General features: G+C 38.9%; 1 protein-coding gene across 1 annotated transcript in view; it reads left to right on the plus strand.

The window, feature by feature from the left end:
• LOC122798671 (zinc-binding protein A33-like) overlaps positions 1-25,530 on the plus strand; it is a 1,060,809-nt gene that overhangs the window by 907,640 nt on the left and 127,639 nt on the right. The window contains exons 4-5 of the mRNA XM_044067764.1: positions 12,527-12,549; positions 12,643-12,875. Of these exons, the coding sequence (XP_043923699.1) occupies positions 12,527-12,549; positions 12,643-12,875 (256 nt within the window). The remainder of the gene's footprint in view (positions 1-12,526; positions 12,550-12,642; positions 12,876-25,530) is intronic.

Genomic DNA, 25,530 nt, shown 5'->3' on the forward strand with positions numbered 1-25,530 from the left:
TCTTGTGGGAGTGGTCACAAGTTGTTCCATAGCATTTGAGTTTATGAATTCTAGGAACCTTTGGGCAAGGGTGTTGGAGCTAGAGTAATGCTCCCAATCTATGTTTGGGTAGTTGAAGTCGCCCAATATAATGGTGTTCGGAGAGACCTTCATATTTTCCAGTGTTCTCAGGAAGGCCGAGTGGGGTTCCTGGGTTTGGTAGGGTGGTCTGTAGCAGGCTATAAACTGGAAGGCAGTTTTACCCACTGTTAGTTGCACATGGATAGTCTCTGATGCTTCGTGCTTTGCCACCAACCTGGAGGTGTGGGTATCTTTGATGAATATCGATACTCCCCTCCTTTTGTGGTTCGGTCCAAGTTTTGGGGCGAAAAGCATGGTATGAGGTATAACCTGGTAGTGCTGGGGTGCTCTCGGGACCCCTGAACCAGGTTTCTGTTACTGCACAGATATCGATGTTCTCCATGCTAAGGAGAGTTTCGCGTGCGTGCATCTTGAGGTTTAGACTTCTAGCGTTGAGTAGCATTACTCTTAGTTTCTTATCCCTTGTGATACCTATGGAGGTGGGTTTGTCTTTTGAGCCTTGCCTAAAAAAGGCACTATGGGGTAGCAAGAGCCTTTGCCAATATCCGAAAGCCCAGGGGTGACAGGTGCAAGCCGTCCCTAGCAAAGCATCGTGGCTTGTCGTGCATATTATCCCAAGCTGATAGGCATTGGATCCCCTTTGAATGACACCAATACTTAAGCCAATTGTTGAAATTGATCATCTTGTCTTCATACTGTGGCATCATTCTTGGTGAGGGTAAGATGCTACTCAAGGTCAGGGTCATACCAGTCTGGGCTACATGCTCAGAGAGCTCCTCTATGTCTCTTTTCATGTAGTCCAGGGAGGTACGTCTCAGGTCATTCACACCAGCATGGACAATGACTGAGTCATATTTGTACTTGCCTTGGAGTGACCTGAGTGCTTGTGTTATGTGGTGGATCCTAGCGCCAGACAGGCTGCTCACCGTGACCTTCTCCTTGTTCAGCCTGGTGAGCGGGACGTCAGTGTGCCTGATGATAGAGTCACCTATTACAAGTGTATCAGGTGTGTTGTTTAGCCTTAAGGGCTGTGACTGTTCGGCACACTGGCTTTGTGAGATATGTGTTGCACGTGGTTTTTTTTGGGGTAGCGGTTGCTTGGGTGTCTGCTTTGGATGTCTCTGCTGCTTAGGTAGATCTTTATTTAGAGCCTCCGAGTGTGTTTTTGTGTGATTATGTGTTTGGTTTGCTGTTGTGGTAGGTCTATGTGAGACTGGAATTGTAGTGAGTGTGGTTTCCTTCTCCTCCTGACTGGTTTTGCCAGTACTGAGTTGAGAGAGCTTAGCCTCCAGTTTGGCTATATGGTTGCATCTCTCACATGTGTTGGAATTTGTTGGGAGGAGGAGAGCGTTGTCTGTGTACATGAGGCAGTTGTAACATTGCCTCAAGATTCCCATATTCACCAGCTGGACCAGAGAGGAGATTGACAACTGACCTTTGGACATGCTAGAATAATATTGGGAATTCCTTTATAATTGAAAACAAGGGCCAATGGGGAGCGAGGGTGTAGTGCTTTTAATTTTTAGTGTTAACCAACATAAGTAACCACTGCAGCATCTCTACAGTAAGATCCAACCACAAAGCAGTCACTTTCAAAGTCACTATCCCCCCCCCCCCCACCAGTGAGGATCAAACAAAAAAACTTCTCCAAAGCTGATTACAACCTCCTGAGGAAAGGTATAAACAGCTTCACATCCCCCTCCCCTCCACAGAAACTGGCACATATGCCCAGACTTGCATCAAAGTAGTATATGAGCATTTATATAGCTGCATGGAATTAGGAATACCAGACAGGATGAAATCCTCCTCCTCAAGGAAGAGTACACCTGTCTTGTGGATATCTGTAATAAGTACTCTATAATAATAGGAAAACAAATTGCTGTCCAGGATCAAGAAGAAGCAGGTGTATATTTAAAAGCAATCTGTCCTTAGCCTGAACAAGCAAATAAGAGCACAAGTGAAGTCCTCCAAAGCAAACTTTGAGTCCAAACTCACCACATCTACTAAAGGCATTCATAAGGCTTCCTTCACATATGGCTGCAATCTCAAGGGAAGCATCCAGATCTGTTCAGAACTGGTAGTCATGGGCACCACATACACAAAGCCTGTAGATACAGCCAACCTACTGGCAGACAGGTTCAGTGAAAACTTCACTTCTCTGTCCCCCCATCAGTAAAACAGGACATCCCCAGTACCTGCCCCCCCTCTCCTTATCTCTAGGGAACAAGTCATCACTGCCCTCTCAAATGCAAAAAATACAGCCTCCGTGGGACCAGATAATATCCCAGACTGCATTCTACATGAACTCAGGCAGGAACTTGCAGCACCAACCTCTTCCCAGCCGAGTGGAGGACAGCTACTGTCATCCATTTGCGCAAAGGTGGAGCATCCACTGATCAAGGAAATTATAGACCCATCAACCTAACTAGCCTGATCTGCAAGGCCATGGAGTATATCATCATGGACCTCATTAACAAAGACATTGGCAACCTCCAGACACTTGATCTCACACAGTTTGGTTTCCTCAAGGGGAGGTCATGCCTGTTAAATTTGGTCGGCTTCTTTGAGATGGTCACTAAGGCCATAGAAGAGGGGAAGATGGAGCGCACCGCCTACCTTTACCTGGCCAGGGCCTTCGATAGTATTACCTACTCAGATATAGTAGATAAACTCGCGTCTGTATCACATCGAGTATGAGAATATTGAATGCTCACATGAGTGAATATTCACGTACTCAAAAACGGTATTGTGGGGAGCTGTGCCCCCCACACCACCCACTAAATATATAGTCCTACTCCGAGATCGCACTACAGTGAGGAAAGAGCAAAAATACCAATCTTCATTGTACTGCAAAAAAAAATTCATAAATTTCGAGTATGTGAATATTTGCTCATGTGAGCATTCCGTTTTCACGTATTCGATGATGTGATATAGACCTGATAAACTCAGCTAGGCATCAATCCATATGTTACCAGATGGGTAGCAAATGGGCTCACTGATGGAGCCTGCCTAGTCAAAATAGGAGACGCCACATCAAGTAGTAGACCCGTAACAAGTGGTGTACCCCAAGGATTGGCCTTGGGGCCTTTGCTGTTTTGGATATACTTCTCAGACTTGCAGGACAAATCTAGTGGGCTAAGACTGACCAAGTTTGTAGATGACTGCAAGCTGGGTGCTGTTATCAATTCTCCTAGTGATGTGGACATCCTCCAAAAGGGTCTCACCCAAACAAATGACTGGTGCCAGAAACATGGCCTCAAACTAAATGCCAAAAAAATGCCTCATCATCCCTTTTGGGGAGAATGATGTCCCCACAAATTATCAAATTGATAATAAAGCATTAAGCATGCAATCAGTTGTGAGGGACCTAGGAACCCAGATTGATAGCAAACTGACTCTTAACTAACATATTGCCTCCATTGTATAGAATGCTTTCTACATGGCCAACCTCATTAGTAAGGATATCTCATCCAGGGACAAGGTTCATAGGTTCATAGATTGGTACTAGGCTATCAGCCCTAGGGCCTATACAAGCCTAGCCATTACAATTCCCTGGCTATTTCTTCCCACATTATTTATTTGCTTTCCTGGACCCCTGTCTAGCAGGGCGACTGACGTGATCCCTGGGGTGAGTTTCCTTTCTCCCATCCAATCGTCAAGGTTCCTCTTGAAGAGGTCCAAAGAGGCGCTCTGCTTGACATGTATGGGCAGTGTATTCCAGAGTCTGGGGAGTCTCTGGGTCAGTAACCTATCCCTCCAGCATGTTTTGTTTATTGTGATGACAAGGTTTAGATCTCTGGAGCGTGTGGCTCTGAGGGATTGGGATTTCTTTAAGTGTAGCATGTCCAACAGCTCTGGGTTTGACATGGCCTTGTATGTTAAGCAGAGATCGCCTCTGAGTAGACGATATGCAACAGAGTATAGCTGGAGTTTTTTAAGGCGGTCAGCATAGGGCATCTGCTTTAGGCCTGTGATTCTTTTACTGAGGTATTTCTGAGGCCTTTCCAGTTGTTGCAGATGTCTTTAGAGGTACATACCAAATGGGGCGTTGTATTCTATAATGGGTCTAATGAGGGATGAGTACAGGTGGTAATAACATCCCTGTATTCTTCCCTTAATAAGAACAACTATTGAGTACAATGCCCCTTTCAGTATGGACCTCACAAAACACATGCAGCAGCTGGATAGACAACAGAGATTCCTCACCCAGAGAATCCGGGGCCTCAAACATCTACCCTATGCAGATAGGCTAAATGCCCTGGCCCTCTACTCAGTCTCCTACAGATTCCTCAGAGCTGACCTCTGTCTGGCATACAAAGCACTCTCGGAGCATTTATATCACATTATCGAAAGATGAAAATAGCGAACGCTGTTTCATCGGCCCCAAAACATCTGAACATGAAGATATTGAACATTCAGAACAGCAAATTTTTTCCCATGGAAAAAAATTGCTGCTCCGAAACACATACACACAACACAAGCACATCAAACAAACAGCAACCACACACATACACTTAAATTCCTACATCTAACGCTACACTAAACTAAACATACACTACTATCTACCCACTTACCTTAACCCAAACTATAACCCTAAGGTCCGTCACTATTGCACACTCACCTAACCCGCGCCCTAACCCTAACTCACTTTACCTGCCCCTAACCCTAATGTACAAACAATCGCACACTTACCTAAACTCAACCCGTAACTTTCCACCACAGCACTAAGAATAGCGAAGCCACAGAAACGGCCAACCGAATTCTTTCCTGAGGAAAGAATTTGCTGTTCTGCAGCTTCGCTATTCTTAGCATTCACTGAATAGTGTTCAATATCAGAACATTCGAAGATTTAATACTTCAATGTTCTGATATAGACCCCTCTCAGACCTTTCCCTGGTGGGAATGCTGCATATCTGCAAGTCAAGCTGCACTCGAGTAACCCACACGCGAGACCTCAACCTGGTCTGTGACATCAATAGAACTTGTTGGGAGGACAGATTTGTGTCCCAGAGACACTCCCCCTTTTGTGGAATAGACTCTTTCCATGTGCAGCAGGGAACCTCATTGAACCTTTTTAAGCACAAACTGGATGGGTAAGAGAAAATACACTCCTGGGATTCCACCTATGTCCCTGATGGACAGTGGCATAGGGTACTGACTTGTTGGAAGATGAGCTAAATTATTGGCTAGGTTTGTATAGGCCTCAGGACCAATAGCCTTGTAACTTTCTATGATCCTATGGTGAGGTGCAGCAAACCTACAAGATGCATCAGCTGCATCAGCTGCATCATAACTACATTATATAGTGTGGTGAGATGCAGCAGCCCTAGAGGATGCATCACACATCAGTGCATCATAACTACATTATATAGTGTCGTGAGATGCAGCAGCCTTAGAAGATGCATCAGATGCATAACATTATATAGTGTGGTGAGATGCAGTAGCCCTAGAAGATGCATCACAACTGCATTACAAACAGGGATGAGATGCAGCAGTCCTAAAAATACATTAGCACATCAGCTGCATCATAAATACATTACAAACAGTGGTGAGATGCAACAGCCCTAAAAGATGCATCACACATCAGCTGCATCATAATTACATTATATAGAGTGGTGAGCTGCAGCAGCCGTAGAGGATGCATAAACGTATCAGCTGCAGCATAACTACATTACATACAATGGTGAGATTCAGTAGCCCTAGAAGATGCATCAGAGCATCAGCTGCATCATAACTATATTATATAGAGTGGTGACATGCAGCAGCCCTAGAGAATGTATCAGCTGAAACATAACTACATTATTTAGAGTAGTGACATGCAGCAGCCATAGAAGATGCATCAGCACATCACCTGCATCATAACTACATTATATATAGTAGTGAGATGCAGCAGCCCTAGCAGATGCATCATCTGCATTGCACCATCACTACATTATAAAGAGAGGTGAGATGCAGCGGCTCTAGATGCATCAACTGCATCCTAACTACATTATATTGAGTGGTGAGATGCAGCAGCCCTAGAAGATGTATTAATGCATCAGTTGCATCATAGCTATATAGAGTGGTGAGATGCAGCAGCCCTAGAAGATGCATCACTGCATCAACTGCATCAGAACTACATTATATATAATGTGGGGTTGATGCAGCAGCCCTCGAAGATACATCATCTGCATCATAACTACATTAATTGGAGTAGTGAGATGCAGCAGCCCTAGAAGAATCATCAACACATCAAGTACTTCATAACTACATTACATACAGTGGTCAGATGCAGCAGCCCTAGAAGATGCATTAGTGCATCATCTGTCCATTAACTATATAGAGTGGGGAGATGCAGCAGCCCTAGAAGATGCATCAGCACATCACCTGCATCATAACTACATTATATAGAGTAGTGAGATGCAGCAGCCCTAGCAGATGCATCATCTGCCTTGCACCATCACTACATTATACAGAGAGGTGAGATGTAGCAGCTCTAGATGCATCAACTGCATCATAACTACATTTTATTGACTGGTGAGATGAAGCAGCCCTAGAAGATGCATCAGTTGCATCATAACTACATTATATAGAGTGGTGAGATGCAGCAGCCCTAGAAGATGCATCACTGCATCAACTGCATCAGAACTACATTATATATAATGTGGGGTTGATGCAGCAGCCCTTGAAGATGCATCATCTGCATCATAACTACATTAATTGGAGTAGTGAGATGCAGCAGCTCTAGAAGAATCATCAACACATCAAGTACTTCATAACTACATTACATACAGTGGTCAGATACAGCAGCCCTAGAAGATGCAACAGTGCATCTGCTGCATCATAACTACATTATATAGAGTAGTAAGATGCAGCAGCCCTAGCAGATGCATCATTTGCATTGCACCATCACTACATTATATAGAGAGATGAGATGCAGCAGCTCTAGATGCATCAGCTGCATCATAACTACATTATATTGACTGGTGAGATGCAGCAGCCCTAGAAGATGCATTAGTGCATCAGTTGCATCATAACTACATTATATAGTATGGTGAGATGCAGCAGCCCTAGAAGATGCATCAGTGCATCAGCTGCATCATAACTGTATTATATAGTGCGGTGAGATGCAGCAGTTCCAGAGGATGCATCACTGCATCAGCTGCATCATAACTACATTATATAGTGTGGTGCAATGCAGCAGCCCTAGAGGATGCATCATAACTGCATTATATAGTGTGGTCAGATGCAGCAGCCCTAGAAGAAGCATCAGCACATCATTTGCATCATAACTACGTTATATAGAGTGGTGAGATGCAGCAGCCCTAGTAGATGCATCATTGCATCAGCTGATCATAAGTGCATTATAAAGTGTGGTGAGTCATCAGGGAGGTAGAACTGAGCAAGTAAGAGCTGCAGTCTTCAGTTCTCAGTCAAGCAAGTCAGACGATACTCCCCCTAGTTGAGGTAATGGAACCAGGACATATGTAGTCATATATTTAATGGCCCTAAAGGCCAATGTTGCAGAAATATATACTTTTTCTCCCTAGTCACTCTAACACAGCTGTCTTTGTCAGAGGGAAGAGGCTTGGAAGAGGATAAAAGCTTGTATGGCTCATCAGTGGACATGGACACTACTTCAGGGTCAGGAGATGGATACTTATACAAATATTAAAGAGCCCTAGGTACCTTTTTTTTTTTTTTTTTTTTTTTTTACAAGCCATAGGCAGGCAGGGGGGCTGGGAGGCAGCAGTAAAGGTATCCAACAAGGCTGCTAACAATGGAAAAACAGCAGAAGATATTTACAATCCCCTTAAAGTTCCATCATACAGACCAGAGTGTCCCCAAAAGGACAAGTCATGAAAGGCAGAGTCTGGAGGTAAGAAGTTCTCTTCCTCAGACCCTAGCTCCAAAGGAGAATACATCTTCAAAGAATAACCAAGATATTCCTCACCGGAATCTAACTCCTCATCAGAAGTATTAAAATGTCTAGTATTTTAGGATGGTGTGAACACCCAAAGAGTAGAAAAGCATTAAACAGCCATTGCGTAAAGTCCTGTCTTGTGAAGATCCTTAACAGTGGGATCAACATGTTTGTTTTTATCTCTTCTTTGAAGGGACTTCAGTTTTGACCAGTCAAGGGAGTTCAGATCACTCCCTAGATTGAATAAGGGTATGAGGCACCTCTTCCATAACTAGGATTTGGAGAATCCCCTAGGCTCTTCAGATATGATCAGCCATAGTTAGCAGGCATAAGTGGGCATAAAAGAGATGGGTTCATTGTCAACCTCCATCTCCATTGCAGTGGAGGGAGCTGGTGTCAGCATCTGACAGTCCTCAGAGTCTTTATTTATTATTTATTGACATTTTTAGTACTGGGAAAGTCCCGGATAGAAGGCCATTTTAGCAGAGGCCCATGGAGGCCTATGGAGAAAAGTTGCAAATTATTACAAAATATTTAAACATAATAATTTTACAATCTACAAAAATAAAACAAAAACAACTTCAGTTTAATTATAATAAATTAGACATAATATAAAAACATTGGTTAAGAATCGATATGAGGTACATGACATCGTCAACCTGAGACAGCCTTCCAGTGGAGGCTGGATAGCAACAGATTCAGACCGAGTTGTCTTTCTTTTTTCTTGAAAGACAGCTTTACCACGGGGTGGATGGATTCAGCCTGGTACCTTGGGTCATTGGATTCAGCCTGGTACCTTGGGTCATTGGATTCAGCCTGGTACCTTGGGTCATTATTTGTAAGCACTGATTCTCCAGATAAATACATTAGGAAGATAAGCAGCTATGGAGAGTTTTAGGTACAAACCCCTGTGATAAAACACAATGGGTATGGTTGTGTATAGCACCTAAACAAAAAAGGCGCTTCTCCTGTCTGTCCTTAATGGGGACTATGCCTCCCACACTCACATTTCCCCTTCTTGGGGGACATGAGCTCAAATATAACAGAGGAGAAAAAGAAAAGAAGAAACCCCAATGAGGCACTTATTTGTAAGAGGCTTAGTAGAAATAAGCTCAGTCAGAGTTGTGCAGACCGAAGTTCTCACTAGGTCATTGGACTGACAGCAAAGAAGTTCTGAGTATTGTGTCTGTAAATCCCCTTTATACCCCATGCTTGCAAGGGGAGCATATGCCTGACATATGATGTGAGGGTGATGTAAAGGCTTTGGTATACTGGCCAGACATTAGGATATCCCCAGCAGAATATCCCAAGTGTAAAGAATACTGCAGCAGTGATGAGGATGGACATCACATGATTCTCATTGAGCATCTGTTTCACTAAACTAGGCAGAAGTCAAACATCAGTGCAGTTTGTTCCTCATTAAGTAAGGTCTAAGATGTGATCTTTCACTAGCTTGTATGGTGCATGTTTTTGAATTATGATCAGGCATCTTTGACATCTAAACAAATCACTATGATGATCCTTGAAAAACTGCAGGAAGCATCACTGTGGTTTGAAGACTTGGCTACTAATTGCTGTTTTGGGGTAGATAGAGGTATTGACTGTGAGTCTGGAAGGGAGTGGTCGGTATTTTATTCTGAATGAATAGTTTGAACAGAAAGGTAGATAAGGAAAGTAGCTCATGCTATTAGAGAAACCCAGTCTGGTTTTACAAGAAGAGGGTAGTGATGACTTCTGCGATTGAGAGGGTTGTAAAATAGCTGATACTATTTGTAGTGATTACAGTGGTTTTGTATTAGTGGATACATTTAGGGTAACAATAAGTAGAGCTCCTTTTCCTACTGTCAGCTGCATCCTCCTCAACATCTCGGTATTAATTTGTAAACTCTGGGAATTTTTCATGTTGTTACTGTACCTGTAAGCCATCTCTTATGACTACCTCTTGTCCACCTCATCTTTTGCTGCTGCTAATTACCCCCTGCTATGTTCTCCTTTTCAGGGTTTTTAACTCCTCAGTCAAATGGCACTGAATTTAAGTTGCCATGTTTGAGATCATTATTACAGTCTTAAGTCTTTTCTCAACAAATACTTCATATAATTACTGCAGTATTAACGAGTATTTTATTTAGTAAGACACACTTATGCTCATGATACTTTCTTGTATTTGAAATGTAGTTGACAATACAACTGACTATCAAAGCAAGCATGCAAAGGAGGAAATGTGAAGGGTGGTATCTAAAACAGACTCCACCAACACTAAATGTTGATATTCTGTCACAAACAAATGCAGGCATTGATAAAGGAAACTATACAAGCATGCAAAGGAGGAAATGTGAAGGGTAGTATCTAAAACAGACTCCACCAACACTAAATGTTGACATTCTGTCACAAACAAATGCAGGCATTGATAAAGGAAACTATACAAACATGCAAAGAGGAAATGTGAAGGGTAGTATCTAAAACAGACTCTACCAACACTAAATGTTGATATTCTGTCACAAACAAATCCAGGCATTGATAAAGGAAACTATACAAGCATGTAAAGGAGGAAATGTGAAGGGTAGTATCTAAAACAGGCTCTACCAACACTAAATGTTGATATTCTGTCACAAACAAATCCAGGCATTGATAAAGGAAACTATACAAGCATGTAAAGGAGGAAATGTGAAGGGTAGTATCTAAAACAGACTCTACCAACACTAAATGTTGATATTGTCACAAACAAATCCAGGCATTGATAAAGGAAACTATACAAACATGCAAAGGAGGAAATGTGAAGGGTAGTATCTAAAACAGACTCTACCAACACTAAATGTTGATATTCTGTCACAAACAAATCCAGGCATTGATAAAGGAAACTATACAAGCATGTAAAGGAGGAAATGTGAAGGGTAGTATCTAAAACAGACTCTATCAACACTAAATGTTGATATTCTGTCACAAACAAATCCAGGCATTGATAAAGGAAACTATACAAGCATGCAAAGGGGGAAATGTGAAGGGTGGTATCTAAAACAGGCTCTACCAACACTAAATGTTGATATTCTGTCACAAACAAATGCAGGCATTGATAAAGGAAACTATACAAGCAGGCAAAGGAGGAAATGTGAAGGGTATTATCTAAAACAGACTCTACCAACACTAAATGTTGATATTCTGTCACAAACAAATGCAAGCATTGATAAAGGAAACTATACAAGCAGGCAAAGGAGGAAATGTGAAGGGTAGTATCTAAAACAGACTCTACCAACACTAAATGTTGATATTCTGTCACAAACAAATCCAGGCATTGATAAAGGAAACTATACAAACATGCAAAGGAGGAAATGTGAAGGGTAGTATCTAACTCTACCAACACTAAATGTTGATATTCTGTCACAAACAAATGCAAGCATTGATAAAGGAAACTATACAAACATGCAAAGGAGGAAATGTGAAGGGTAGTATCTAAAACAGACTCTACCAACACTAAATGTTGATATTCTGTCACAAACAAATCCAGGCATTGATAAAGGAAACTATACAAGCATGTAAAGGAGGAAATGTGAAGGGTAGTATCTAAAACAGACTCTACCAACACTAAATGTTGATATTCTGTCACAAACAAATCCAGGCATTGATAAAGGAAACTATACAAGCAGGCAAAGGAGGAAATGTGAAGGGTGGTATCTAAAACAGACTCTACCAACACTAAATGTTGATATTCTGTCACAAACAAATCCAGGCATTGATAAAGGAAACTATACAAACATGCAAAGGAGGAAATGTGAAGGGTAGTATCTAAAACAGACTCTACCAACACTAAATGTTGATATTCTGTCACAAACAAATCCAGGCAATTATAAAGGAAACTATACAAGCATGTAAAGGAGGAAATGTGAAGGGTAGTATCTAAAACAGGCTCTACCAACACTAAATGTTGATATTCTGTCACAAACAAATCCAGGCATTGATAAAGGAAACTATACAAGCATGCAAAGGAGGAAATGTGAAGGGTAGTATCTAAAACAGAATCCACCAACACTAAATGTTGATATTCTGTCACAAACAAATCCAGGCATTGATAAAGGAAACTATACAAGCATGCAAAGGAGGAAATGTGAAGGGTAGTATCTAAAACAGACTCTACCAACACTAAATGTTGATATTCTGTCACAAACAAATCCAGGCACTTATAAAGGAAACTATACAAGCATGCAAAGGAGGAAATGCGAAGGTTAGTATCTAAAACAGGCGCACACTGCCAACGCTAATTGTTTATATTCTATTATGTCACAAACAAATGGAGACATTGATAAAGGAAACTGTACAAGCATTCTTTATGGTATTCATTGCAGAGTTAAATGCTAGTGAGTTTACTACAGAGAAATTTACATGAAAAAAGTTAGCTGTTGTCCTAGCACCTTTGCCCTTTCTCTCTTCTTCATTAAACATGACAGTAAAATAAAGCATTTGTTTCTGTGTTCATATTGATGTACATGCAATGCAGTCTCCATACAGATGTACAATAACATTATAAAACCTTTGGTCTCTTCCACACAGGGCATCACAGATGAAATAAAAAGGTATGTAGCTACAATGATCTCTTTCTGTTTTTCTTTAAAACCCTGCCCATTGTAAGTGAAATAAGTTACAATGTTTCCATTCTTTATCATCAGCATCATGAAAAGACTAGAAGAGGAAGAGGAATTAGATGAAGAGGAAGTGGAAGAAGAAGAGGAAATGGAAGAGGAAAATGACCAGGAAGTGAAAGAGGATGAAGAAGAACAAATGAATGAGAGGAAAGGTGTATTTAATGCTGAACTGGTTTCTGACAGCCTAAGTCTTGGGGTGTATAGAGGCCCCCAGCAGTACAGCATTTGGAAAGAAATGCTGTCTGTCATCAGCCCAGGTAAGAGACAAATCTCTGTCATCTACAGATAAGTGTGTGTGTGTGTGTGTGTGTGTGTGTGTGTGTGTGTGTGTGTGTGTGTGTGTGTGTGTCCCTAAAGCTGAAGATAAACTTAAATATTTGTTTCCTTTTTACTAACACTTATGTATAATATTTACTATTCCATTGTATGTACTAGTGTTTCTTTACTGGGAAGGTTTAACTGGATAAATTAACCCATTTTGCAAAGGTTTCTGGAAAAAAAGCCTATATATATATTTTTATATATATATATATATATATATATATATATATATATATATATATATATATATATATACATACTGACAATGAAAAATAAAACAGCAGAATACAACAGACTTTAAGATCAGTGCACGTAATGTAAACAGCTTTGAAAATGGCATAGAAAGTGTACAAAAATCAAAAGGAGAACAGTAAGTTGGTAGCACGGTCTTCAGAAAATATTGCAGATTGTCCGTTATTTGCAAAAATATATCTATATGATTTAGACCAAAAAATCAAAGAAAGAAAGCTGCTGTACATTATTTACGGACATTAACCATATCATCTAAGAAGAAGCAGTATTATTATGTGTGATGTATTACTTCAGTCTGCAGTCCTTTAGGAATAGGCAGATACAGTTGTTTTAAGGTACCGAGAGAACTAGAGACTTTTTAAGATCACAGACATATACACTTTAGTGATGCTCGTGCACTGGCCCAGTAATCAAGGAACCTCAATCCTCACCACTAGCACCAGTGAGTGGCATGCACATTGGGAAGGATAACAAGTACACACACAGTGAAGTACACTTTCCCTTAAGAGCACACAGAGATCACAGTCGGTCTGGGGATGGTTTCTCCTTTTCTCTCCATATCCCTAACAAGACTCCCCACTGGCACAGCTGTAGGGTATAGGTCTCAGCCTAGTGATCAAGCTAAAACCTCCAGCACCTTCTGTCCAACCAGTGCTTCATGTCCCTGCCCAAGTAGCTGATATTTACACGAGTTATATACAAACACACATACACTTCTAGGGAAGGCTGACACAGGTTCTCCAGCTATGCCCCTTTCTGCCCAGGCTATAAGGTAGTAATCCACTTCCACCAACCACTATTTATCAGCCACTAATAGGGCCTTTACCAAAGGGTGTCCAATTTTACTGTGCAATATTATTATCCATTTAGTAAGTGTGACAAACATCTAGGTGTTTGGAGTGGCTTTGTACAGTATCACCAAGTGCATGCAAGTGCTTTAGAGCTTAAATTATCTCTAGACACAACAGCCACATTTGAAAGGATTAAAATATTTAATAATAAAAACACAAGACAATACTCATTAATTCAACACAATGACATTACAGAGTTCAGAGATCACAAGAAAATGCTATAAACCAATACTGTAGGATAGTCTGACAAAAATATAGAAAACGGCTAGACTCATCTGGCTGTATTCTATCCATCTCCAAGAGAAATCACTCTTCTAAATACCACTTACATACAGAACAAGCAAGTGCTGGTGATCTGATGTGTGCAGGTTCAGACAAAATATAAAATGCTCAATTTTTCTATCTGAGAAAGTCTTAAATGGATAATCCACAGTACTGCTGAGTCATTTCACATTACATCATTTTCATCACTTCTTCTTTAGTTCCCAGGCTAACAGAAACTCAACATTTACATTTCTTTACAAGCAGCACCTTGCCAGGAAGCTATAGCAATAAAAGACACTTTACATGTAAAATCTAGTAATTATTCCTTAAGTTAAGACAATAGAAATAATTTCATAGCCCAGACATCTTGTCTCCGAGCTTGAGATCGAACAGTCATACAATGCTTTACTTATCAGCTTTCTTACAGCAGAGTGCACTGTGGTTAAATTTTTGAAGTTCAGAACCTACACAGTTTTCTTGCAATTGTAAAAACAAGCCTGTGGATCATATTAATATTTACAATGACCTAGAATGATTTACAAAATTATATTTAGCTAGGCTGGCAGCCTTCACAACTTCTATGAATCATTAATGCATGGTATAATGTGAAGTGTAATCCTGCATTGATACTGACAAGCTGAGTGGTATGCATTACTAGTCAAATAATTTTAAAATATTCTGTACTAACTACCATATAATAGCTATGTTTATAATAACTTGATACAGAGGGTAGCTAACAGGAAGTGATGACTGTAGGTACTAGCAGTGTCCTCCCAGGGGATCAGCGGAGTGGTATGCATTACTAGTCAAATGATTTTAAAATATTCTGTACTAACTACTGTATAATAGCTATGTTTATAATAACTTGATACAGAAGGTAGCTAACAGGAGGTGATTACTGTAGTTACTAGCAGTGTCCTCCCAGGGGATCAGCCCTAGGACTACTACTCTTTTGCAGTTACTTCTTTGATGTCTAGGCAGTCATCAAAGGTCTGTAACTTAACAATTTTGCAGTAATCTGCAAATGTGAAGCTGTCATTAATTGCACAAAAGAGTTCCAGGTTCTTCAGAAGAAACTAACTCGCACCTATAAATGCTGCCTCAATCATGCTCTAAAGCTAAATACTAAGAAATGTGACACTATGACCTGTAGCAACTGTGATTTCTTTCCTAGTTTAAATATGCAACAGAAAAAAAGAATATAATTAAAACAGCATAATGAAAACTCACAACGATATACAAAATAGAGAAAAGCAATAATTGAGTATAAATTTCAAGAAAGCAATATCAGGAAAAAACAAACCAAACTTCTCTCACAGCAGTCTATGGCAGTCCCAATTACCTCTTTCTCGTTCCCATCATACCATCATCAGCATTCGCTAATTACATGTGGAAAAATTAATTGAAGTCTGCTTGGGTATGAAATATCTATGCAATCACTTCCAATCAAAAATCTTAAACTTTCTGAACTTTGCTGTATACCTGGAAGACAGAGATGCCCTTCCTTTGTTTATTGTTAAATTGCCTTTCCTGTCTCTTTTCCCAATCTTTTCCAACCTCCTATGGTGGATTGTTATAGGTATCATGTAATATTTTATCTGCCCCACTAATTATACTTTAATAGCTGCTTCTATTCTAGACCCAGCTAAAAATTCTACCAGAGCTGGATTTCCAAGATGTCTGCACACTGATCAACAGCCTAACTTCAGCTCACCCAGTGGGAAAAAAGAACTTGAAAGATGAGGGCTAGGTTACTGTCTACTAAATACACTGCCTGGATGCAACAAAGATAAAACTAAGAGAGCATGAAAGAGAGTCAACTAGAAAAGATGAAGAGAAAACACAGTGGCTGGGAAAAATCCTGCAGTTGTTCAGCACAAAGGAGTTTATGTTCCAGCTTTGGTAAAAGGCATATCTTCAAGTAATCTAGTGGAAAAAATAAATCAGATCTACTCGGAGCTGATTAAAATAAACAAAACCTGAAAGAGTATGTCAACACAAATAACAAAAGGTTGGAAAAATGTAAGAAGCTTTAAACAGATATTCAGATGAGGTGATAAAATTGCAGAAATTAGAGGCCAAAATGAAAAAGAAAATGGCCATCTGAGTATGAAACTGCACAAGAACAGATGCTTGAAAAAATATTAGAATTACAGGAGAGAGCACTTAAGGAAAATCTAAGATTTTCTGCTGTACCAGAGAAACTAGTATGAACAGACTGTATTAATTTTACAAAAGCACAAAAATAAGCAACTGGATTGGTATTCCACAGCTGGAATTGTTAATGGTCTTGATCTGAAGAAGCTATTTAGCGAAAGCGCTCATCAATTTATACCTGCAATAAAAACATCTTGTTTACGGTTTTCAATTTGTTTTGGACTGCCTGGTTTGCTTCGTTATAACAGTTACAATTTGAATACATGATTATAAAATGTGTATCTATAATGGCTAAAAGAATGACAAAGGTGTTACCATAACTGATAGATGTGGATCGGTGTGGTTTTGTGGAGGGGAGGCAAACATTTGACAATATTTATAGAGCAATAATGATCCAGAGGGAAGGAGAATGAAAGACAATACCCCTGTCATTGGTGGGTCTTGATGCCGAGAAAGCATGTGACAGACTAAGCTTGGATTTTTTTAAGTAGGGCAATGGAAGACGACGCCATATGCATTTCGAGTTTCTGAATGTTCGACTTTGTGAAGGGGATCCATACATATATATATATATATATATATATATATATATATCATCCTCTATAGTATTGTAGAGGCCATTTTTCTGGATTATTCCTGACTGTTCTTGTATAGATATGAATCTTTGTGGTTATGCTTACTCTACTAGAATCATGTTATATATGTACGTATGCTATCCCTGCTAGTAGAGCAATAATCATGCCGACATGTATGTATGACTTCTGTGTCACTATCTGTTGATTTTTTTACTTTTTTCCATATTTAATTTTTGTAACCATTGCCATCATTATTAATTGTAATATTTCTGGAGCTTTTCTCCTTGGGTCTCCACTGAAAATGGGCCACTGGCTCAGCTAGACTAACCCAGTTAACAAATGTCAATAAATAAATAATAAATACATAAATATAAACCACCCACACTTGAAGTACTGACTGTCATAACAGAAATTAAGAAAAAAAAAACAGGAAGTGGGATCTTAGAAAGGGGTAGAAGTAAATTACATTGAAAAAAATAGAAATTATAGGAACAATACATGCAAAACATTGTTTTGGAGAAGGAATGAAGTTTTAGAGAAGACAGGAATTGAACAATTTATGCAATTTTGGATTGATTATATTGTATAGAATAAAGTATGTGATGTCTGATCTTTGTAAATGTGAACTTGTTAATATGGTTTGATTATTTTATGTAAATATATGCCTGTGTCACAAGTGGAAATTCATTAAAGGTCTTTGTACCATAGCTGGTCTTTCACTTAACATTCTCCTATCCCTTACTTTAATACTGCCCATATTCTGTTATCAGTCCCTAGTATGGAAGGCAGTGTCTTATCTGTAGTCTAAACTTCTCCTTGGCTTCATCCAGCTCACTTAAGTTTTTCTCCTTCCTAGCTGTTTGGTACCAATTTTATTGGTTCCTTTGCTAATATTCTCCTGTAAGTTTTTTATTTATTTATTTAACATTTGTTAACCAGGAAAGTCTAATTGGAATGAAGCCAATTTTAACAAAGGCCTGGGGAGAAATGCTCCAGACTACTTCTAGTTCCATCTCAACAGTTTTTATGTACCATTACTTGCAATCATCCCGTTTGATAAAACCTCCTTTCTCCATTCCCATGTTGGTTTGGTTCTTAAAATATTTCCTATTACATTATGAATATAATGATGTCAGTGATCAGGTCACTGCTGCAGTATCCCAATACTAATGGGTTATCTCACTGAGGTATCTTGATGGCAATTTGGTGAATCAAAGCCATAAACCTTTTGCATGCTTGTACATCTCACTTCAACCCTTTTTAATCCACACTCCGAAATATTTCATCTTGTGTCCCCATAAATATGGGTATTGCTGCACCAATTCACATTTGGGTACATAAAACAAAGGCTATAGTAGTAAATTATCTTTATAATACTCCTACCTTAATGCCTTCAACCCTTCACATAACCTCCTAGATAAATGCTAATGCATCTGTTTACTTATAAAACCCCAGCTGACTCTATAGAATGCTTTTAATACATAAAGAGACACTAAATTCATTGTCATTTTCTTACATTCTGCTTCCTTCTGGATCATCATTGTTCTGTTAATATTGTCAAATGCTTGCCTTCCCTCCACAGAACTACATCTGTTAAATAAAACCTTCCAGATGTTTATTACTGACTTCATCCCCAAATTCCAAATTTCTACAGGAAAACTATCTGTTCCTGCAGGCTTTCATGCTGATTGTTTATACATCACTATTTTATTTAATCTAATCGATTCCTATCTTAGAAATGAATTGTGGAATTTCTTAGAAATTAATTGTTGGAAATGCTGAAAAGCAGAGTAAGCAGGATAATATAGTAAAATCCGACAACGTTTTGAGGAAGACAAGTATTTTAATCCTCGGCTCCATCCAGTTATTAATGTTTTTGATAGGGCTATTTTTGAAGATATTTGGGTCTGTATCAGAACATCAAAGTATTAAAACTTCGAATGTTCTGATATCGAACACTGTTCAGCGAACGCTAAGAATAGCGAAGCTGCAGAACAGCAAATTCTTTCCTCGGGAAAGAATTCAGTTGGCTGTTTCTGTGGCTTCGCTATTCTTAGCACTGTGGTGGAAAGTTACGGGTTGGGTTCAGGTAAGTGTGAGATTGTTTGTACGTTAGGGTTAGGGGCGGCTTGAGTGAGTTAGGCTTAGGGCGCGGGTTAGGCGTGTGTGCGATAGTGACAGACTTTAGGGTTAGGGGCGGCTTGAGTGAGTTAGGCTTAGGGTGCGGGTTAGGCGTGTGTGCGATAGTGACAGACTTTAGGATTAGGGGTGGTTTTAGTTAGTTAGGGTTAGGGCGCGGGTTAGGTGAGTGTACGATAGTGGCGGACCTTAGGGTTAGGGTTTGGGTTAAGGTAAGTGGGTAGATAGTAGTGTATGTTTAGTTTAGTGTAGCGTTAGATGTAGGAATTTAAGTGTGTGTGTGTGGTTGCTGTTTGTTTGATGTGCTTGTGGTGTGTGTATGTGTTTCGGAGCAGTGAATTTTTTCCATGGGAAATAATTTGCTCTTCTGAATGTTCGATATTTTCATGTTTAGATATTTTGGGGCCGATGAAATAGCGTTTGCTATTTTCATCTTTTGATAATGTGATATAAATGCAGATATTTATAGGTTATGTGCTAATTCTCAAAATAAATGTGGTTTTCATTCCAATCTTAATAAAAAGAGAGAGATTTCCTAATGAATTTAAGGGAAGATATGACTGTCCATATTTCAAAGCCAGATAAAGGAGGGGGAGGTGTCATCCTTATGGATTCTGTAGATCATTTTGAGTAATATTTTGAATTATTTTAATACTTACCCCACAGTTTCCCTGAATGAGGGCTCTGTAGTATATCAAAGAATAGATTCCTATTTGGATGAATTTTTGTATGATCAGAAAATTAATTCAGACACACACAAATTTTTGAAAGTGGAGCATCCCATTGTCCCTACCATTTTTGGCCTCCCCAAAGTTCACAAAAATGTTATTAGGTCCCCTTCTAAATTGATAGTGGAAGCTAGGGGTTCTAAAACTCATCCTATGGGTATTTGTATTGATCGTTGGCTGCACGAGTTGCCTCATTTATTTCCTAGGAAGATTAAAGGATGAATTATGGACTCGGGAATTGATTTTTTTAACTAATGACATGGTGGATTTATTTTTGAGCAATTTTTGAGCATCCTGAGGGATGAAGGTTTAGAACATTTTCATAGTTTATGTAAATGGAGTAATTTTCCAAATGACAAATTCATTTTGATTGTAGAATTTATGCCTATTATTTTAGACCATTATCTTTCACAAATGTGAATATTATAAGCAAATTCATGGGGTCACCATGGCAGCTTACTGTACCCCCTGTTATACTAATTTGGTTTTGTTGGACTGGGAATGTAACTCTGTTTTTAATTCTGAATATTATATGAGCATCAAGTTGTATGTCCAATTCTTTTGGTGATATTTTCATCCTATGTGGAGGTTCAGAGGCATTGATTTGTAATTTGTTTGAATCAATCTTCTAGATTCTTAAAATTCACCTATAGCTATAATTTTCAAATACCAAATAAAAAAACTGTGATCAGGGTTTACATTAGTATGTGTGTACAGTGCATTATTTCATCACATTTCTTTATACTATACAGATGCTCATAAATTCTTCTCCGGAACCTCCTTTTCATCCTGCCTACGTAAAAATCATGACAGGCCTGGCAGACAGCAATGTAAACCACTCCATTAGTAACACAGGAGTCTGTAGCCAACCTCACTTCTAAACAAATGGAACCTATTAATACAGTGGGGGTTGTGATAATATATTTGAAATAATCACAAGCCCCACATTTCATAGTTCCCTTAGTTGTCTTAGTTTTGTTGTCTGTGGGGTGTTCTAGTAATGTTTTCAAGTTCCTATTTGTTTTGTATGAAAAGGTTGGTCCATCTCCCAAAATAGCCAAAAGTTCTTCATTACCTTTGAACAATGTCCAATTTTTCTTTAAAATTTCTCTAACGAAATTACAAGTTCCCCCGTAAGTTAGTACCATAGAATATAATAAATCCTAATGTTGTAGATGGGGAACTTCTACCTCTTTATTCTGAGTGACCCCAAGTAATGGTTTCTATCTTTTACCCAATTCACCTATCACTAGGTCACAAATAGGTACAACAAATTCCAATGGGGTAACCCCTTGCTACAAACAAATTAACCAATGTACCCATCTCTACCTTTAATGTTTTAAAATCGGAACACATTCTGGCTATACAAACCATTTGATCTTTCACTATGTTTCTTTTCACGTACTGAGGGTGACTACTACGAAACTCCAGGTAATCATTTGAAAAAGTGGGTTTTTCGGTAAACACAAGATTGAAAAAATTTTTACTTGTATCTTTCCAAAGACACACATCCAAATAATTAATCTTTGAGATGTCACTATTCTCAGTAAACTTGAAATAGTTACATATACCATTCAAAAAGTTGAGAAAATCAGTGTGCTTGTCCCCTACCTTCCAGAGAATAAAAAGTTGTCCAGAAAGCTAAGATACACAGCCCAGAAATCCTTAAATGGACTGTTAATGATGTGCTCATGTTCCCAATGGTACATAACTACATTTGTGAATAATGGAGCACAACTAGTGCCCATTGCTACCCCGTTGGTCTGATGGAAGAATTCACCACCAAAACTGAAAAAGTTATTCACCAAAATGATTTCCATTAACAACAGGTAGGAAGATGGCATAATGGTCAAGGTGTTTGCCTTGCAAACAGAAGGCGCAGGGTTTGATTCTCACATGGGGGAAGTGGCTAAGTTTAAAATGGCCTGCAAAGGCAATTAACTTAGTATCAGCCTATGAACATAATAAAATGAACCAAGGTGTTCCCCAAATTAGTTTTTTCCACTAACACCTCATGAAGAAACTCCAACCCTGTGTCATGAGGTATGGGGGTGAATAAATCCACAACGTCAATGGTTGAGAAAATAACTTCCTCACTATAATATTCTTCCTGGATCCAACCCAAAAAGTCACAAGAATCTAATAGCATGTGACCAATAGGAGCGAAAGATTTCCTCACCACCATAGTATAAAGAAATGTGATGAAAATAATGCACTATACAGACATACTAATCTAAACCCTGACCATAGTTTTTTTATTTGGTAGTTTGGAGGTGGTTGATAGAGATTTTAGAGGGGGTGACTGGACTAATAAATTGGACAGGGCTGAAATGAGATGGCAGTTATGGTTGAATGCCACTGTAGCCCCCAGGTATAAATAACATTTCTATTAAATCAGAATTGAAGCTTTGGGCAATTAAATTATAATCATGATATATCAGTATAGGTTACTTTTTATGTCAAATACTATTACAGCTTTTAACATCTTGTTTTTTAACCTATTTATCTTTTTAACTTCTGATTTTTAAACTTTGTACTGTATAGACAATGGGAACATTTAATGTACAGCGTAGGACTTTAATATTTGATTACTAGGGTTAATTGGGGAGTGATTTTCTATATAAGCTTGTGGTTTATTTGATTTGCACAGTTCTGATGAAGTCTTGGATGACGAAAAACACTTGACTGTGTTACTTTACGTGATTATTTTGGACATTTTATCTGTTTGTGGTATTAAATTTTCAAAAGTACTTCGAGTCCAGTTTTGGGCTACTGTTTGAGTGGTTTTCAGTCGTTCCAGCTGCAAATATATAAAATAAATAAAAATGTCAGTTGTTGAGATGAAAGGGTTATAGAGCATTGATTTTGCATTTCAGTCACCAAGCAGCAGAAATTAAAGATATAATGAATAAAAATTAGAATATGTTAAAGTCTAACTTTGACATTTATCAGCTATTGGGACCAGAACCCAGATTTGTTTACAAGACAGGCAGGAACCTTAAAGAATGGTTTGATGGGGGTCAGGCAGGTTTTGTTAAACAGATTATACCTGTGGCAGGAACGATGAAATGTGGAGCTTGTCTGCAATGTTGTTATATTTTAGAAGAATGGTTTTTAGTTTTGGATAACTATTCCCATAATAAAATTGAGTTTATGAAAAGTAATTGTTCTTCTAAATTTGTGGTTTACCTTGCAAAATGTTTAGGTTACCCCATCTTTTATGAAGGCAAAACTGAGAGAAACCTTTGTAAAATGGTTTATGAACATGTTTACAATATGAGAAACCTTTGTAAAATGATTTATGAACATGTTTACAATATGAGAAACCTTTGTAAAATGATTTATGAACATGTTTACAATATGAGAAACCTTTGTAAAATGATTTATGAACATGTTTACAATATGACGAAGTAGAATGAAAATTACGCTGTGCTTAACACTCATTATGTTGCCCTGATTTTAAGAAATTTAGGTTTGCTATATTGGAAAGGGTCAACATTAGTCCCAGATGTGGGGACCCTAAAATGATATTGGAGTCAAAAGAAGTAAAATGGCAGTTGTGGCTTCAAGACACATAGTCACCGGTGCTCAATGAAAATATTTCTATTTAGCCCTCATTAGTAATGAGATTTCAATTGATGTGATAGTTTTATATTTATTATTTAGCATTATGGTATTTTTGTATGATAGTAGTTTTAGCAATTTAGTGGGATTGAATTTTTATTTTGTGAATTTAATATTTTTTAAATTGACACTGAGTCAGTTTTAAAATGTTTTTACAGTAGGTCTTACAATTTGCATTTTTCTGTGATATACATTCATTTATTAATTTTCTCTGCTTCTCGGAATGGAATATTTAATTAGCTATGTAACATCCTACAATTAATGTCTTGATATTGGTATTTAAATGCTGCTTCGGTGATTATGGACTTAGCTTCTGAAGAAGTCCACATTGTATGGATGGAAGCACTCTGTTTTTAGTTTAAAGTTTCTTGAAGAAACATATTTAACAGAGGGATCGGCCGTGGACTTGATGAAGTTTGGAGCAAATGTTTCTCTTTTACCTTGTTTTAGCTGCTTGGTAATGATCTACTTGTCTTTTACATTGTATTAATTGTGGATTCTCATCTTCTTGTAACCTTGGCATAAATAATTCTTACATGAATATTTCCATCTGTGCTTTTTCTTGGTTTCCACACTCATAGGTTCATAGGAGGTTACTAGGCTAATGGCCCTACAGCTTTTACAAGCCTAGCCAAGTTCAACCCTTGCTCCCTTAAGGGTCTAGAGATGTCGTCTGTGTTACAAGCAGATCTAAATCAGCACCAACTGCCCCTATCCAAGAGGGATACAGGTGAACCCCCTGAGATGAATTTGCGGTTTCCCATCCAATTGTCCACATTACACTTAAAAAGGGTTAATGAGGGGCTCTGCTTAACCTTATTGGAAGTTTATTCCAGAGGAGAGGCAACCTCTGGGAGACATAGTTGTCTCTCCAACAAGTACTGTTGATGTCACATGCTAGGTGAAGGTCTCTAGACTGACTGAATCATGTGCCATTTGACTTACAAATCTGCAGCATTTCTACTTGGGCAGGATCAGGATTTGCCCTTAAAATAAAATTGCTCTTAAAATAAAGTTGATATAATGGTTAAGGTGTTTACTTGACAGACAAAAAGTACAGGGTTAAATTCTCACCTCTGAAAGGAAAACTGGCTAGGCTTAAAAGGAGTACAAAAAAGCCTCCATCCTCAGAATGCCATACAACTTTGGCTTGTTTGAACCAGGCTCTGCTGAAGTACATCATCACTGGGATGATACTCCAAGACCAGTGCAAGTGCTTTTTCATTTATTTTCACTTAGGCCAATCATTTTTCTGTTTAACTGCATTTTACTGCATTTCATTAATGTTCATAGGTTCATACTAGGCTATCTGCCCTAGGGCATTTATAAGCCTAGCCAGAGTGTTTGGCTTTCGCCACCCATTTTAAATAAATTTTGCTATGCCCTTTTTCGAGGTTAGTATACTGTGTCTCTGTCTAACAGTGACACAGAAGTGATACCCGGGGTAAACCTACGATCTCCCATCCACTCCTCAAGATTCCTCTTGAAGAGAGTCAATGAGGGACTCTGCCTAACCTGGACTGGGATTTTATTCCAGAGTGAAGGGAGCCCCTCTGGGTTATGAATCTGTCCCTCCAGCATGTCCTATTTATTTCAGTGCTGAGGTTCAAGTCTCTCGAGCACGTAGCTCGACTGGATTTGGATTTTCTGAGGTGCAGCATGTCCATTAATTCCAGGTTGGACATGGCTTTATACGTCAGGCACAGATCGCCTCTGAGCAGGTGGTATGCCACTGAGTAGTGCTGGAGTTTCTTTAACCGGGCAGCATATGGCATCTGTTTGAGCCCTTTGATCTTCTTGCTGAGGTACTTTTGGGGTCTTCCCAGTTGCTGCAGGTGTCTGGTAAGGTACATCCCAAAAGGGGCATTGTACTCAATTATGGGCCTGATGAGGGCTGAGTAAAGAGGCACGATGACCTCCCCTGATCTAGATGTGAATCCCTTCATTATTAGGTGGGCTATATAAAATGTTTTTCTAACCACTTTGGCCACGTGGTTGTCA

The sequence above is a fragment of the Protopterus annectens genome, chromosome 3.part1 (assembly GCF_019279795.1).
Source record: "Protopterus annectens isolate FY-2018-M chromosome 3.part1, PAN1.0, whole genome shotgun sequence".
Taxonomy (NCBI): Eukaryota; Metazoa; Chordata; order Ceratodontiformes; family Protopteridae; genus Protopterus; species Protopterus annectens.